The 18,439-nt window shown below is 37.7% G+C and overlaps 2 protein-coding genes across 2 annotated transcripts; one reads left to right on the plus strand and one right to left on the minus strand.

The window, feature by feature from the left end:
• Nucleotides 1-364: 364 nt before the first annotated feature.
• On the minus strand, nucleotides 365-7,543 carry LOC116287475 (PIH1 domain-containing protein 1). The gene is made up of 5 exons (XM_089026849.1): nucleotides 7,211-7,543; nucleotides 5,670-5,933; nucleotides 4,003-4,139; nucleotides 2,685-2,828; nucleotides 365-1,603 (listed from the first exon to the last, which is right to left on the minus strand). Exons 1-5 carry the CDS (start codon nucleotides 7,539-7,541, stop codon nucleotides 1,559-1,561), a joined length of 921 nt encoding a protein of 306 aa, XP_088882975.1. The 5' UTR covers nucleotides 7,542-7,543; the 3' UTR covers nucleotides 365-1,558.
• Nucleotides 7,544-7,606: 63 nt separating this feature from the next.
• On the plus strand, nucleotides 7,607-18,176 carry LOC116287473 (centriolar satellite-associated tubulin polyglutamylase complex regulator 1). The gene is made up of 8 exons (XM_031694149.2): nucleotides 7,607-7,772; nucleotides 9,987-10,015; nucleotides 10,774-10,847; nucleotides 12,827-13,128; nucleotides 14,098-14,320; nucleotides 15,228-15,337; nucleotides 16,404-16,458; nucleotides 17,973-18,176. The coding sequence occupies exons 1-8, from the start codon at nucleotides 7,721-7,723 to the stop codon at nucleotides 18,025-18,027; spliced, it is 900 nt and encodes a 299-aa protein (XP_031550009.1). The 5' UTR covers nucleotides 7,607-7,720; the 3' UTR covers nucleotides 18,028-18,176.
• Nucleotides 18,177-18,439: the final 263 nt, after the last annotated feature.

The following is an 18,439-nucleotide window of genomic DNA, read 5'->3' on the forward strand; positions in this document are numbered from 1 at the left end:
GATCCTAAAGGCAAAAAAATGTGAAAATAAGTTGCTTGATGACAAGGCGACTAATATACAGTGAAAATCATTTCAAGCATAAAATTTATGAGAAAATCAAAATCATATGAAATATCCAAATTCCAGGAAACCGTCGAACTCCATTCGGGATCTTAGCAAATATGGTGGAAGATGTGTCGACAAGCACGTTTTCCAAAAGAGATTATATTCTTACTAAGTTCAGCTATTGAGTCGCTAAATCTTAAAGCGTTATTAAGAGGCAATGTCCACAAGAATCGAACAAATGGTGGCAAGGGTCAAAAAATCAAATTCGCTCTTCTTTTAAAGTTAGATAGGCCATTATTAGATATGAATCCCTGGGTAGTTGGTTTTCGAAAATTTTATTTTATCTTCGAGAAAACGGCCACAGAAGAGGTTCGACCGAAACCCAAGCAAGAGACGCTCAAGAGGAGTGAAAATGGACAAACTTTGAACAGAGCGCGCGTAAAAAATAAACCATCTATGACAATTTTTGAACTTTCTTCTTAATGTATCACCCTTTTTCGTTCATTGGACTGGATTTCAAGCTTATTGGGAAAGGGACGAATTTTTGTCGAGGGAAAATAGGAGGCCTGTGTTTACATATGCTAATTAGTTGCCTCAAAAGAAAAAGAGATTTAACTACGGGCGAGTTCTCTGATTGAAATAATATTTATGCTGCAAGTTGAGAAAGAATAGATCTTTTCAAAACTTTAAAGATTGATTTGGGGAAATTAATTCTGACTGCATAGAAACCTGTTGAATTTGGTTGAAATACATGCGAAAATCACGCTTCCCGAATCAACGCAGGACTAAGGATTTTCGTAAAGATTGCCATGAAATTTACCCTGAAAACTAAGAAATTAATGTGTGTGCCGTTGTTTGAAAGTTCAATGTGGTTTGGTAAATTTAAGCTCCATTGGAAAGGTTTTGAGATTGTTGGTATATGAGCAAAAAACGCGATCTTTGGTGATTGCGTGATTGAGGTTCCACTTTACGTTTAGAAGTTTGATTACTGTAAAATTCACGCTAAAAATTACGATAGAAACGTTCTCCAAATAGCTTTATAATCTTATTTTTCCCAAATACTGAAGAATTAGATGATTTTTTTTATTGTTTTCCGTTGTGTTGATGGAAGAAACTCAATTAGCCCCCCCCCCCCCCTAAAATTTTTTGGCTGGATCCGCCCTTGAATAGGCCTTTTGCTACAACAGGTCACGTGACCCTACCCCCTAGAAGCTACTTGATATTAGTTAGAAGGCAAAGTTTTAGCTTATAATGTTGACTATAGTAGAAATGGCATTAAATATAAAATTGAATATTGTATAAGGATTTCTATGGGAAAATGTGCTGGCGGGCATATAGCTTTGAAAGCTAGAACCAAGACAATCTATTGCTCTTGAAGTTTGAAGATTTTTAGAAATCGTCGCTTAGAAGTCCTTGACATATTGCTGGTAATTCTTGTTTATGATTTAAAAATTGAACATGAATTGGATTTTGAAAATTAATAAAACCTAACCTTTTCTTAAAAAAACCATTATCAACAACTTTTCTCTTGGTTAACGGCAACTGTTACTGTCAAAACCTGTGAAAAATGGAAAACATTAAGAACAACTGTGACACTTAACTATTCTTTGTTAGATCAAGCCTATCATAAACAAATATCTACTTTTCAGACATTTCCCTGAGCTGTTAATAAAGGCTGGCCAGTTGCCATCCAAAATGTGTGGCCAAATGAGTTTTAGCTCAGCCATAACTTGTTTCTGGCCCAATGTTGAGGCTTAGACTTCACTTTCAATGTAGCAAGAAAAAAAGATCCCCTACCCCCCCCCCCCCCCCCCAAATTTGGCCCTTGGCTGGTCCAGGAGATAATGCCAATAACTTTAATTAATATTAATACTACGCATAGTGCTTTTAGTCTCACTGTTGAATACAGTGTAGGTGACGTAAACCAAATTAGATAAATTATTTACTATTTTAGCTGACACCACCTACATGTAAATTTGAAACTACAAGTAAACAGCTACTGAGATCAGGGGGAGAAACGATGATACAAATGAATGTCTATTCACTCATTCTCTGGTAAAACAACCCCCCGGACTAGCATGACCGTTATTTGGCGCGCTTTTACTATTTTAGGTGACGTCAACTAAATAGTTATCTAAGTTAGATACATTTATCTAGCTATTCAACAGTTTGACTGAATGCACTCTATCCCATATGCATATGCCTACATGCATTATTACAAAAAGAAATGCATGATCAAAAGGGTTCTTGTTCATTTTTGAAATAACCTGACAATGACCCTGGTCACCCAACCTGCTACAACAGTGGATGCGGAATATTGATGATGATGATGATGATGATGATGATGATGATGATGAAGAAGGAGAAGGAGAAGGAGAAGGGGAAGGGGAAGGAGAAGGAGAAGGAGAAGGAGAAGGAGAAGGAGAAGGAGAAGGAGAAGGAGAAGGACAAGGAGAAGGAGAAGGAGAAGGAGAAGGAGAAGGAGAAGGAGAAGGAGAAGGAGAAGGAAGGAGAAGGAGAAGGAGAAGGAGAAGGAGAAGGAGAAGGAGAAGGAGAAGGAGAAGGAGAAGGAGAAGGAGAAGGAGAAGGAGAAGGAGAAGGAGAAGGAGAAGGAGAAGAAGAAGAAGAATCTGGCATACCTTTGTTTTCTTGTTAAATTGTGCACCACACTCTTCATTATCAACATCATGAGGTAACTGAATATCTAGACGATACAGATCTGTGTTAACCTGTAAAACTAGCCTGTCACCACTTACATCCAAATCGATAACTTTCGCTGATTTCTAAAACAAGAAAAGGCCAACGTTTAATAATGGTAATATGCATAATTGTATGCTGTAATGGACATGACTTTATAGTAGCTGTAAAAGCTTCAAAATGTGAATGTAAAAATGAAGAAAAAAATTTCTGAACATATCAAGTGTCTCGCACTTTATAGCACTAATTGGGGATACTTTTTCAATCAGACACACTACCACTACATTCAATATGCACACAATGCTCAGCTCACATGTTGATTTTTACGGAGGGAGGAAACTGGAGAACGTGGAGAAAACCCTCGTAGCATAGGAGAGAATAACACATCAAACAATTCAAACAAACAAATCAATTCATATATGGTATCCACAAGACTTGAACCAGAGACCCAAACCTTTGAAACCACAGTGGTAAAGGTGACGTACGCTTATGTCACCCATGCTACCCATCAATTACGTGATCAGAAAAACTAAAATCTGAGTGGACTGTCAAAATACTTCACTGATGAAGTGGCATATAACAGGGGGAGGAGGGGGTTAAAAATAAAAATAAAAATAAATAAAAATAAAGCTTAAAATGCTAAGGCGAGGGTTTGCCGCAGTCCCTCAGTCTTGAATTTCAATGCAAATCCAAGCACATGCATTTTAACTGGTTTAAAAAAAAACAACCAAGCCTTATTTTTAATGTTTGATGGAGGGTTTGAATTTAGATGGCAAACCTGTCCCAGGTTTTGAATTCAGCCGTGCTCTTCCTTGTTAGTATCAATGATGAATTCAAAACCTGGGACAGGTTTGCCATCTAAATTCAAACCCTCCATCAAACAATAGAGATAGGGCGTGGTTGGTTTTTTAACCAGGATTATGAAATAACTGCTCTAAATCTCGCGTTCTGATTGGTTGGGAAAACATGCTTTATGAGAGCACACAGCACGTGCGTGCACTTTCAGTTTTGTCATTCATGTAATTTGTATTTTATAAAAGAAATAAAAAAACTTGCTTGCTGTGCTGTGTGCAGTTATAAAGCACTTAGGGATTGACAGAACATTGGAGAGGTGTCAAGAAGCACTCCGCTACGCTTTGCGCTTCTTCTTCCACTTCTCTCTTGTTCTGCCAACCCCCGCGTGCTTTATAACTGCAGACAGCACGCACACGCGTTTTCTATTTCTTCATCATCAAGCTATGTAAAGACAAGAAGGCTTACCACTCCAGGTAGGGATATTTCCAGAACAACAAACTCTGGTACACCTTCAGGGGGTTCAATTAGGACCCTATATTTTGGTTCTGGTGTAGGCCGTACATCTGGTTCAATCTCCTGTATTTTATTTGGCTGTGCACCATCTGTAATAAAAATTTCCAATTAAAATACATAATTCCTCAGCTGGCCTTTTTAATTTTCCTCAAGACTAAGTTGAGTTCAAATTTTTTCCTATCTTATGGGGAAGCGTGAATGAGCTTTCTGTGTGTCTAGAAACAGGGAAAAACTCAACTGAGTTTGAAGATACAATAGGGATTTTAACGTAACAGCCTTGGTTTTTCTAGAAGTACAGTATCCACTCCCACTGGGACTGCTTAAACATTAAACATTCTTTTTTTCAGACGGGTATCCTAAAAATTGTGCATTTTAATTCGCCGTGCGAGTAAAATAAATAAATATCTTTATTCAAGCGTCTAGTCATCCTAGCACTTTCACTTTTGAACTAATTGGGGACACTTTTCACTCACACACACTACCACTTCATTCAATGTTCCACACACACAGTGCTCAACTCACGTGTTGATTTTAACGGAGGGAGGAAAATGGAGAACCCGGAGAAAACCCTCGTAGCATAGGAGAGAACAACACATCAAACAAACTCAATTCACATGTGGCGACCGCAGGGCTTGAACCAGCGACCTGGCCAGTTGGACTCAAAGTGGTGAAAGATGTACGATGTGTTCGACGTGTTAGCACCATATGCTATTATTTCTATTTATGTGGGGTTACCCATTTTGTTTTCAAGCTTGGAATGTATTATAATGAATAGAATTATTCATAACAGAAAATATAATGTATCATGGATGTGAAGCCAACATGAAAATACAAAAGAAATCACACTTTTTCTTGATGGAATTTGTGGCATTCCTTTTGTATTTAAATGTTAGCTTTGCATTTGAGACAATTTTAAGAAGGGTGCATTTGAACCATCATCCAGGGGATGTACTTGGGGAGTAAAATGAGGGGAGGGGGGGGGGGGGTCTGACGGAGCTTCATATTGCAACCCCCCAAAAATGCACCTCAAAACTGATTTGTTGAAATCAACAGGCCCTTCTAATGCATGATTTTGCATAAAATGAAAAACAGCTTAATTGAGTAGCATGTTTATTAATTGTTGACCCAAAAAAAATACCAGGAACGAAAATTGCCAACCCAAAAAAATGTCATGTTACTCCCCGAGTACATCCCCTGGAACCATCATCATGACCATGAGTGACTGACCAGCTGTTATTTTAATCCCTGAGTTACTTGAAAAACTACATTTAACAATTCTTCACCGAAGGCGAAGTGAATATTGGGGAATAATAACTGAAATTAAGGTGAGGTTATTATTCCCAATATTCACTGAACCTGAGGTGAATAATTGTTTTAGTATAAATACACAGGTGATTCTTCCAAAAAAAAAAAAAAAATGAAAAAAAGAAGATAAAAGACACATTTTTTCCCAGTAACAGCAGCAAAGCAGTTGGCAGCCATTTTGGATTATCGCTGGAGGTGATTATTGTGTAATAATCTGAGTTTCTCAACCAATCAACGCACAAGATTTTCAATAATCACCTGTGTATTTATATTAAACTGTGTTTATTAAAAGTTTCTACTATGCATTACTGTACCTTTGACCACAGGCTGACTTGTATTCTGAGAATTATTTTCCATGTCCATAATGACTGGTTTGCTTTTATTTCTTATAAAGTGAGACTGGACTTTACCCATGCTTTTCTTATTTTTTAATATTGTCCAGTTTCTATCAAGCTCAAGTCCATATTTCTCCTCTAGTCCTTGAAATACTACAGTAAGGAAGAAGTTCTGAAAGAATGAATTTTCTTGGACTTTCTTCAGAAATGATGGATGAATCACTATGTCATATACTGTACATCCTAGAAAAAAAAATCAAACATAAATAAATCTTCTTTGTAACAACAGACACCCAGGGGGAATTGGGGGGAGGGGGGAGGACTCTCTTGAGGGGGCTTGATGGACCTTTTAGGGTCAAAAATGAGACCTCGCATACCTTTTAGGGTCTCCGGCTGACTCCCGGCTGACTCCATACCTTTTAGGGTCAGATTTGTTTGTTTTGAAAAATATCAAACGTCATACAAGAATATAATGGTTGGAAACTTTGTCATTTTAAATGTGGTCAAACCTTTTAGGGTCTAAAATCAGAAATCAGCATCTCAGTTAATTTATGCGTACGTTTTAGGGACATTTTCAAAACCGTCCATCGAGCCCCCCCCCCAACCCACTTTCCCCCCAGTGAACAGACATTGATATTGATGATGATTATGATAATGCTTCTTGTTTTAGGTATCACCCATAGTGCATCTATTGTGCCCAAGGCCTTTTAGGCAAGAAAACCACTTCTTTGGTTGCACGTTACTGTACGTTATCGTAACCATGCTGGTGCAATTTAACAAAACATTTCTAATTAGCATCCATTGTTAACGGCACCAAAATGGCTGCCATGTTTTTGTCTTTTGACTCTCTTGGGAATGCTTGCAATTCATTAATTTAAAAAAAAATTAAACGTAGAATGAAAACAATGCATTTGAACTTTGGTTAGTTGAGCCAATCAGAAAGCTAGAGTGCCTGAGAATGATATTTGACCCTGATGTTATACGCAAACGACTAGATAGCCATTCTTGTTTTCTCTTGGGAATAAAAAGATATGTTGAAAGGCTATTGTTTCCTACAGCTTTCTGATTGGTACTGCCTTTAAATTGGAATTCCATCTGCAAAGTGTTAGGTATCACTTAATTGAATGTGTCGTAGTAGATAATTTTATCACCGTAGGTACCAAAGATAGTAGACTGACGTTTCAACCCCCTTTTCATCTCATTCCTGGTAAAACCTTTGTAATAGTCACACCTTTTTTAAAATTCCTGAATCCGCCACTGGGATGTAAAAGAACCACTTTGTATGTGAAGAAGCCCCTGCAGTAAACACCTTCAGTGTCTTTATGTCTTTTCTTTAAATGGAATAATTGTGGGATGGGTTCAAAGCTTCAAAGGGGTTTGGTGGTGCAATGTACCGTTTGAGTTCTGCTTTACAACACCAGTCTAAGGGCAAAATCTCAAGTATAATTTAAGTTTTCTAAACTTTTCATAATTTATAAAACCATTCGAATTTTGACAGGTAAATTCATAAATTGTCTTACCGTTGCCACTCTTGTCTATCTCCGCGTGAGGTTCTCCTAAGCTTAAAGGTACTCTATACCTCATGGGATCTTCAGAATCAAGGATCTCAGCGAGTTCTTTCTCAGTGACTTCTTTAGCTTTCGGTATGTGTTTTGATGTACAAATATTAACGAAAACCTTCTTTTCTCTACCTTCGCTACTTATTTTGGACTTGAGCACGAATCCAGGATCGGGAATAAATTCTATTGAATCATCCCCTGCTTTCTTTTGCAAGTATTTAGTTTCTTCAAGAAGCAGTTGTTGGTAAAATGCTTCTTCGTTAAAATCATTGAGATCGTCTGAGGTCGCCATCTTGAATATTACCCACAATGCTTCATTTAGTGACCGTAACATTTTCAATCAGTCGGCAATTTACAAATATACATTTTATATTTTGATGACAAAAATCTCCTTTTTTTGTCTATTTTTCTGCATTTAGCAGAGGAATAAATGACTTCAGAGGAGCTAAAACATTGCTTTTAAGATTTATCATGAGTACCTCAGCAAGTGATAGATTCTCACTGACCAACGAGCAGTATTTAGGTATGTAAGATGAAGTGTTTGTTTAACATGGTTTCTAAGAGGCCCTGTCAGGGTTTGAAGATTTTATGATTTTTAGTTTTTTTTAGCGAATGTATTACAGAATATTGGCCTCTAAATTTTAAGATTACGAATTATTTCTGCTGCATTTTAAAGATGGATTGTATTATCGGTCGTGAATTTATTTTGGGGATACAGTATATTTGTTTACAAAATTATTGTGATACGAATAATAATTCATTCCCAAAATTTAGTATATGGAGGTTATCAGTTACTGATACGGCTGAGTATTTTTATGAGTGACGGAGTGTTTTGGCAAGCCTTTAGTCAAGCCAAAATACAAGTAACGAGTAATTCTTGGTTTGCAATCAATCCCAAGAGAGCACAATAACAAAAGGGATGTCCGCCATGTTGGAAGATATAACAAAAGAATTCATTGAAAAATCTTTTGTTAAATTCTTCCAACATGGCGGCTATGATGTCTATTGCAAACGAAGAATAATGCACAGCCGTATCAGATGCACATAGCCGAGTGATAAGTTGTTTATCATTTAATTCTGCAAAGAAATGCTCAAACTCTCTCTAAACTATATCGTACCAGATCGCGAGCAGATGAACAGTACTGATACGGTCTCATATCAAGCATGGTCTTTTCCCGTATCATGCATGTTCTTTGCAGAATTAAATATAGGTTAAGTACTACGGATTTTATCAAAGTGTGGCACGCATTAAAAAATTTGTCTGCGAATTTGCCTACGAGACTCTTGTGACTCCTCCCACTTGGAGGTGTGATTTTGTCTGCATTCCTTTCTCGGCTATTCCCGTGCAACGTTCAATTCAAAATTATGGCGGCAAGTAGAAGCTGGTATGAGTTCAAAGTTGAGTATGGAGGCAGGGGAAGTTTTCAAGCAATTTCTACGAATTTTCCAGGAGAAAATCCTGTTATGATATCCCCACCAGTTTCAACAATCTCATATATAACGATAGATCTCAAATCACTATTTATGCTCTTTCCCCTACTGTAAACATGACCAAGTTCGCTGATGTTCATTGTGCAATTTCACGAGAAAGGAATGCAGACAAAATCACACCTCCAAGTGGGCGGAGTCACAACGCCTCATAGGCAAATTCGCAGACGAATTTTTTAATGCGTGCCACACTTTGATGAAATCCATAGCATAGATTATTCAGACCCCGCACTTCAATAGGGCTGCTTCCAAGCTGCCATCAGAACACATGGGCCACACATCAGATTGGGAAATTCATGTTTATGGCATAGGGGAGCAGTTTAATGGTGCACTCACCCTTCACATCATTATTCCTCATTTTGACTGAGTCCTTGACTGCACATTTAATAGTTTGCACTAATTTCCTTAACGAAAATATTTACCCTGTCATCCAAGAGAACTGGGGAATGGACACAGATGATATAGGGGACCATTAGTTTATAATAATCAATAATAATCAGAGGGGGGGGGGTGGAATATAGTGGGATTCAATTGACAACCCATAAAAGAATTCTAACCCCCTTTCTGTTATGCATAAAAAATGGCATTTTCCTTGTTTTTGTACTGTTATTGTTAAGTAAAAGTCCTGCACAAATTGTTAAGCCTCATTTTTAAATGACCCCTGTAACGTTCCCAGAGACAGTCGTCGCCCAGAAACGATAGTGTCAACCAGTTTAGGACAATGCATTCTTTATTACGGCATCTCTCCCCAGTAAAAAAATGAATATTCCTAAAGGAGAATGATGTAGAGTTCTAGATAAGCAAAAAAGGCTAAAAATGAGGATAAAAGAGAAGGCTGTGTCAAATGAAATAAATTCAGTAACAAAAAATGAAAAGTGTGAACTGAAAGTAATTCAGTAATTAGGTTGAATTGCAGCTACCCCAAAACTTTTAAGTGGTGAGGCTCTAGCTCCCCTGCCCCACCCCGTACCCCCTGCTGCCTACGGTATGAAATGAAAAGTGCCATAAAAGCCTCTAAGTACAGTAGTATTGAAGGATATCCTTGAAAATGTGCCTAGAGAAACAGGTTGTTTGTTCGAAATCTTATAAAGTATCTGCTAGCCATGTTGATGTTAGAACTACCTTTGAAAAATATTTTAGATCAATGGAAATGTATGGAAATGTAGCTTCTATGCCATAATTGCTGCAAACCTTTTTTTACAGTTTAATCATCACTTATTTGAATCATTTTTACCTTTTTTGTTTGTAGAAAAATATCACGTATTGACCTACTTAGAGGTAAGATGTTTGTATGTAAATATTGACAGGGGTGTTTCCAGGGGGGCTTAAGGTGACTAGTCAACCCCCATTTGTTTAAATTTCTCAGTTTATCCTAAGTAACATTCAACCCCCTTTACCTCAAATTCCTGGTAAAATGTTTGTAATAGTCACCCCCTTCTAAAAATTAGCTTATAATTTAGCTGTTACTGAAGAAACCTGTTGATTTTGATGTGCTATTTCTCGTCATGGAAATTTTCTTAAATAGAATAATTATCAACACCTTCTACTGTATGTACTCGCTCCAAGTCCTTCACTTGTTTCTAAAGTGGCCTATTGACTCTTGCTACACTCAATCTGCAAGATTGATAAAGCAGTGCAACTACTCTCCCTCTTGCCTTGTCCCGGGGGTAGGGGGGGGGGGTACTCCCACATATGGACTATACGGGGATGATCCGCTGAACAGGGTATGGTTTTTTGAGCTTCTTACCATAAACAGGGTATGCAATTTCACTCAAGTTCCAAGTTCTTCCTGAGTTTCCTGTCATATTCAGGGTTTCTACTTTCGTATTGACCTAAACTGGTTATACTCAGTGCAATGAATTATATCTTTTGTCATAAACAGGATCTACAAATTTGAGTTTTTTTTGTCATAAACAGGGTACCCCTTTCAGAATCCCAGCAGAACACCCCTACCCAAATTCCGGTGGACTAATCCATGAACAAATAACAGCAAATCTCCTTAATGTTTTATGTTAATATATCGATTGTACTTAAAGGATGCAATAGGACAGTTGTTGGAACATAGAGATGACAATCCCAGAGTCCTACCAGCAAGATTCCTTAGTGACTAGTAAGTGTATCATTGTCAAAACTAATTTTGCTAATTTGTTATATTTCTATCAATTGCTGACATCACAGCTTGTTCATAAGGGGGACAGAAAGCTGTGTAGGAATGCAGCTCAATTTGGAGGACATAACAATAGTTTTCCAGTTCTCATGAGAATAAAAATTCTTTTGTTTTCTCATCCAAATTGAGCTGCTTTGACATCACATGCAAGGAGTCTATTGAGCTGCTTTGACATCACATGCAAGGGGTCTATTGAGCTGCTTTGACGTCACATGCAAGGGGTCTATTGAGCTGCTTTGACATCACATGCAAGGGGTCTATTGAGCTGCTTTGACATCACATGCAAGGGGTCTATTGAGCTGCTTTGACATCACATGCAAGGGGTCTATTGAGCTGCTTTGACATCACATGCAAGGGGTCTATTAAGCTGCTTTGGCATCACATGCAAGGGGTCTATTGAGCTGCTTTGACGTCACATGCAAGGGGTCTATTGAGCTGCTTTGACATCACATACAAGGGGTCTATTGAGCTGCTTTGACATCACATGCAAGGGGTCTATTGAGCTGCTTTGACATCACATGCAAGGGGTCTATTAAGCTGCTTTGGCATCACATGCAAGGGGTCTATTGAGCTGCTTTGACTTCACATGCAAGGGGTCTATTGAGCTGCTTTGACATCACATACAAGGGGTCTATTGAGCTGCTTTGACATCACATGCAAGGGGTCTATTGAGCTGCTTTGACATCACATACAAGGGGTCTATTGAGCTGTTTTAACATCACATACAAGGGGTCTATTGAGCTGCTTTGACATCACATGCAAGGGGTCTATTAAGCTGCTTTGACATCACATGCAAGGGGTCTATTGAGCTGCTTTGACGTCACATGCAAGGGGTCTATTGAGCTGCTTTGACATCACATCCAAGTGGTCTATTGAGCTGCTTTGACATCACATACAAGGAGTCTATTGAGCTGCTTTGACATCACATGCAAGGGGTATATTAAGCTGCTTAGACATCACATACAAGGGGTCTATTGAGCTGCTTTGACATCACATGCAAGGGGTCTATTGAGCTGCTTTGACGTCACATACAAGGGGTCTATTGAGCTGCTTTGACATCACATGCAAGGGGTCTATTGAGCTGCTTTGACGTCACATGCAAGGGGTCTATTGAGCTGCTTTGACATCACATGCAAGGGGTCTATTGAGCTGCTTTGACATCACATGCAAGAGGTCTATTGAGCTGCTTTGACGTCACATGCAAGGTGTCTATTGAGCTGCTTTGACATCACATGTAAGGGATCTATTTAATTACACTATCAGAATTTATTTATTTATTTATTTATTTATTTATTAATGTGATTTGCCCAAACTGGTTCAAATGCAAATAGGACACAAGGGCCCTTACTGGGTATTAAATAGATCTTATTAGACATTTTAGGGTGGAATACGGGTGGATGTTTTTTCATTTCTGCAATGCAAAAATGAGAAAAAATGTCCACTCGTATTCTACCCTTAAATGTCTAGAGTTATTTATTATCCAGCTGAGTTTAATTTTTCCCCAAAAATGTTTGAAAACGAATATTCTTTAAAAATACTAGTTTTCAAAGCCGGTTATTTACTATACAAAATAACCTACAGTACAAATATTGCAAGATATTTGTACCTGCTTCACTATTTCTTCTAAGCTATTTGTAACCTAACTTGAATAGTTGGATAATAGAGAGTTTTAGATTGACTTTTTTTAACCCCGCAAATGGCAAACGTGACCACATTTTCATCATTTTCCTGTATTTTACTTTACATTGTACCTCTTGCAAACTCTCTCACCAAAGACAAATATTATTTTGTTTTTATACTACTTGAACTGGTCAACTGACATGTTTCATGTTTGCCGTGATCGTAAATCTAAAACTCTCTATAACACCAAAAACCCAACCCCAGATATGATTATAATAATAATTGAATATTTTTTGTATTAGCTTCAGGAGTGTTGTCCAAGGCAACCATACATTATTCAGAGGGTATTCCTTCATCAGATCCACACCATTCAACAGATCATGTTTTATCAGGGTATTCTGGAAGGCCTTCAGACACATTGGTAAAAATGGAGACCTTTTGACAGCAGCAGAATATCATTCTCTCATCTGTTTATTATGTCCTGACTTCCCATTTGAGCCAATACAGAAGGCAGCAAAGATCATTTTAATGGAGGATGCAATGGATTGTTTGATGTCATTTGTTGACTTTCTTTATGCTTTTGAGATTCAGTTTTATTATGAAGGTATATAGGTTTAGTATACACCTAATTGAAAAAACGTAGTCGGGTTCGAGAAGGTCATATCATCAAAGCTAAGACTGAAAAGGGTTTTGGGTGTACTCTGAAATAAGTATTATATTAGCATATAGACATGTAAAAAAGCACAGTAGGGCAAACTTGGTCGACCTAGATTAACAGCATGCCAAAGCCATGATGCATAAAATGTGCACAGGAAGGGAAAACTGCAATACGCATGAAATTAGTATAATTGTTTGTCTTCGTATGCTCCCCTTCGGTCTTAGCTTTGATGATATGACTTTTTTTGAACCTGACAGCAATTTTTCAATTAGGTGTAATATTTAACTCATTCCTTTTCTATCATCTCACTTTCTAGTACAGTACAGTACGTTTGACTTAGTCAACTAAGAGCCAGGGTGAACTGTTGATGGATCACCCTGTTGAACTCAGTTTTGGACTGTGTCCGTCTCTATACGCTTGGTCCACTGATGTTCCAAGCAGCTGTACCATGTAGCATGTTGAAGAAATAAAGAACACATGGCGCATGCTGTGTGCTGAGCAATTACAAAGCATGTGGGGATTGGCAGAACACGAGAGAAGTGTTTGGACAATCATGACACATAGTAGAGTGCTGCGACACTTCTCAAGTGTTCTGGCAATACTCCACCCTTTATGATAGCTGCACACAGCATGGCAAGCGAAATTTTCCATTTCCGAAATGTGTTTTTGTCACTCGGTACAGATCTATACATGTATACAATTACAAAAAAATACAAATAGCAAAACTAGGAATGATGCAACTGAAAGTGCATGGGCATGCTCCCAACCAATTAGGACGTTAGAATTATAACAGTTATCTTATAGAATTACGTTGGGATTTTTTGAAATTAGCTCTAGATAAGTAAGGATTGCACTAGTGTCGTTCATGCCTTGGGTCAAGAGAGAATCATTCATGTCTTATGTTTATGCTTACAGAATTCTTTGAAGAACTTCACAAAGCCTACCAGATGATTCAAGCTGGTAATCATCGTCCAGGTCAGGTTGTAGTGGTACCAACATTAGACAGACCACAACTTAAGGAACAACAATCCACGCAAGCCAAAGACAATCCTCAGAGTAATCTTACTGATGGAGTTGATGTACATACGTTTATGGATGCTGCTTTACAGATTCTTCATACACATGAGCACATTTTCAAGTAAGCATGGGGAAGCATGGGTGGCATAGCAGTGAGAATACTTGTGTAGTGGACTTTGGACTCCCTGTGGAGACCCACTCCCCTGCAAGGGGTTACTGGGAGATTTAGTCGTACTCGATAGGTTTTGTGTACGTCAAACATGAAGTAAAGTTTACCATTTCACACGAGGTTTAGGTGTATTTTAGTGGTGTCTACACTTGCCTATTACCAAGGCGACCCAAGTTTGATATACATTAATACATTACATTAATGCATTTTATTTGTATGGTGCATATTCCATTTAAATATGTTCATATCCTCCTTAAAATAATACTATTTTTAAAAACAATAGTAATTTAATCTAACTTATGGCCTATAAAACATATCTTAAAGTTGATACGATGTGCAGACTCTGCTTTGTATACATTGTAAGTAGAGCTACTTTTTGGTTTGAGGATTTTTCTCAAGGTTCTTCAGTTTTTCTCCCTTCCGGAAACATCAATGTTTATATTCCAATTGGAATCCAGTGAAGATAAGCGACTCTGTGAAACCACTGTCATTACAATGCTTATGATTGGTATTATGACATCTGTCAATCTTTTCACCTGTCCACCCGTCTACCCATCCACCCGTCCACCTGTCCACATGCCACCCATCCACCTGTCTACCCATCAAACCCATCCACCCCTCCATCCGCATTCCACCCACCATTCCAACCACCATTCCACCCACCCCCCCACCCACCCACCAATACCAGTGTTAAATCTCATTTATTTATTATTTCCGTTTTATTCATACAGTATTATTACAAGCATATAAAGCCCATAATCGACTGTCAAATCTTTTGATAACCTGTTTTTGCAGATCTACCAATAATGGTAACATTCTGCTAACATTGGTAACATTGTATTCCCTATTTAAATGTTAGGTGTCCTCCAGTGTCAGTTATCAAGAGTATTCTATCATCAGTAGAAAGGGTGACTTTTTATGGTTTTTTAATGGCTTTGGCCAAACACGATGGAGCCAATGAAAGCATAGGTATGTACAGGGAGTGAAGATAAAAGCTGAGTCAGCTTTAATCTTGTACCCAGAGCCTGCATTTCTTCTGACCAGCGGCGAAGAACAAGGGCTGTGGCGTAATCCATTTTTCGAGACCAGGATTTCTTGGACTTCCGGTATAACAGCGCATGCGTTCAAAGACTTGCCAAAAATGAAAAAAATATTTTCCCGATTTCTAATTTTTAATATGATCTTTACTTTGATTTTTACTTTGATTTTTGGTTTGATTTAATTTTTACTTTGATTATTTTGATCGGTTATGTATCACTTTTCGAAAATTGCGCATGCGCCAAAACATGGATTATTCCAGAGCCCTCTTTCTTTTTCGTAGGATACCTCATCATACCTAGATTATGTGGTAACACACCTATTTCAGAAAACGTTGTCGGTCAGAGATATGAAATCAGGGACTGAATGACACAAGTAAAAAACGTCTGCGCATGCTTTGAATCCGTGTGCAAATTACTCAAAACATATGTAAGTTTGACTTTCAAACATGCCGGATAAATTGGACTTCACGAAATGCCAAAACGTGGTGTCCATGACTGAAACTTAAGGGTAATTCTTTCATATCGTGTTTGCTAATACAGTATCTTGGTCCAACAAAAGTATACGCGCGAAATGTTTTGTATAGTTGTCGAAAACAAACATCTATTTTCTCACTCAAACTCTTCAAAATTCTTAGCGTGCTGAAATGCGCGCATGCGCAAACGTTTTTCTCTGGTGTCGGACTGAGTAGCATGCTGCAAATTGTAATATATTCACAGCCCGAACAATAAGGAATTATTAGACAACGTTGAGCAAAATATTGTGATTTGGTATTGGCCAGCAATTAATTGTTTTCCGAGACACTGCCTAACCACGAATTGTTGGTTATTGATTGATTGATTGATTGCTTTATGAACAATATTTATACAGATGTGCCCAGTTCACAAAGCTGGTCTGAATGGGGCTCTGTTTAAATTAAACTTAACGACAGAAAATATGGTACAAAATACAAAAATTAAAGTTACAAAGTAATAAGATTAAATTTTATATTTTAAAGGTGCATTACCCCAAAAGTCTTCAGTGATGGAAGAGATAGACCAAGATATGAGCAGGTAAGTGGGATTGTAAATGAATGAATATATTGGGAGTGCTGTATATAAAGTGACTCCTTGTACAAAACATAGTCCTGAGTGGCAGGCAGAAAATACTGGAAGCTTTTGAGTTTGTGGTAGAAGTAGTCCTGGGTGGCAGGCAGAAAATACTGGAAGTTTTTGAGTTTGTGGTAGAAATAGTCCTGGGTGGCAGGCAGAAAATACTGGAAGTTTTTGAGTTTGTGGTAGAAATAGTCCTGGGTGGCAGGCAGAAAATACTGGAAGTTTTTGAGTTTGTGGTAGAAATAGTCCTGGGTGGCAGGCAGAAAATACTGGAAGTTTTTGAGTTTGTGGTAGAAATAGTCCTGGGTGGCAGGCAGAAAATACTGGAAGTTTTTGAATTTGGGGTAGAAATAGTCCTTGGTGGCAGGCAGAAAATACTGGAAGTTTTTGAGTTTATGGTAGAAATAGTCCTTGGTGGCAGGCAGAAAATACTGGAGTTTTTGAGTTTATGGTATAAATACAAAACATTCGAATCCATCCCTGTGCTGATTGATACGTGGAACGCAGAAATTGCATCAATGCGGTCAAAACGTTTGAACTTAATATATTTTAAATAAGGCACCCAGGTTTCGAACTTGCGGGATTCATCAAAGATAAAGTTTTTTTTTTAAAGGAAAAACATGTATTATCATGTTGTCTGGTTTATAAGTTTTAAAATAATATATAGTTTGTTAACCTTTACTGTAACGAGACGTGCAAAACAATTTGTAACTGAGAGTAACCTGCGAGGGTTGATAATAACCTAATAAAACTGGGGAATATGTATTATCATATTGTCTGGTTTATAAGTCTTAAAATGATATATAGTTTGTTAACCTTTACTGTAACGAGACGTGCAAAACAATTTGTAACTGAGAGTAACCTGCGAGGGTTGATAATAACCTAATAAAACTGGGGAATATGTATTATCATATTGTCTGGTTTATAAGTCTTAAAATGATATATAGTTTGTTAACCTTTACTGTAACGAGAAGTGCAAAACAATTTGTAACTGAGAGTAACCTGCGAAAGTTGACAATAACCTAATAAAACTTGGGCATAAGAGATTGAAAAGCACTAATGTGTTTGCACGACTTATTTGTTATGCCCTTTCAAAACAGTGTTGCCGAACGTTTTTGCAGGGTTGTAGCGAGATCTTGACCAGGGGGGGGGGGGGGGGTACTAACTATTTTCCCGCCAATAAACACGCGTATGTGCTACATGTTTAGAATTTCCCGGTATTTCCACCTTTCCACGGAATCCCGCATTAATTGATGAAATTTTGGCGCAGAAACATAAGGTGGAAAACGACAATCAAATAAATAATAATTAGACTTATTATCTTTCACAAAAAAAAGAAAAAAGAAAAGAACAAAAAAGAAAAAAGGGTTTTTAGTCTTTTTGGGGAGGAGATGGTCACATTCCCCCCCCCCCCCCCCCCCCCCCCCCACCTTCCCACGTGAAAATCATATTGAGGCTTCTTTCTTTCTCAGTGCCAACTCGAGCAGACCAAAGTCAGCAAGAGCTAAAAGTGAGTGGAAGCATTGACCAAAGTTAGTGATGTTCGTTCGGAATTTTGTACATATAAGTGTTGTACATATAAGTGATGTCTTGTAAGTAGGACTTATTTATGCAGGGCGTGTTAATCCCTTTTGATAAAAGATGGAAATAACTTAAAATAAAGACAAACAAACAAAGTTATTTACATGATTTATTGATAAAGATTATTTCAAAAACCTCAGCTTACTACCATTATTGTTTAAGTGCGACTCCTGAAGTTTGATGTCTTATTCGCCAACTATCTAGCGACTAGCAAAGTGCGATATATTCTCCGATATTCACTAAAGCTGAGGCAAATAATTGTTTTAGTATAATACACTGGTGAATAATTCAAAAAAAGAAGAAGAAGAAGAAAAAAAAAAAAAAAAAAAAGAAGATAAAAGACACATTTAAAGACCCA

This window comes from Actinia tenebrosa, unplaced genomic scaffold, assembly GCF_029948245.1.
Source record: "Actinia tenebrosa isolate PJP-AT-01 unplaced genomic scaffold, QUT_ActTen_1.0 PGA_scaffold10__47_contigs__length_13832649, whole genome shotgun sequence".
NCBI classification, from domain to species: Eukaryota; Metazoa; Cnidaria; class Anthozoa; order Actiniaria; family Actiniidae; genus Actinia; species Actinia tenebrosa.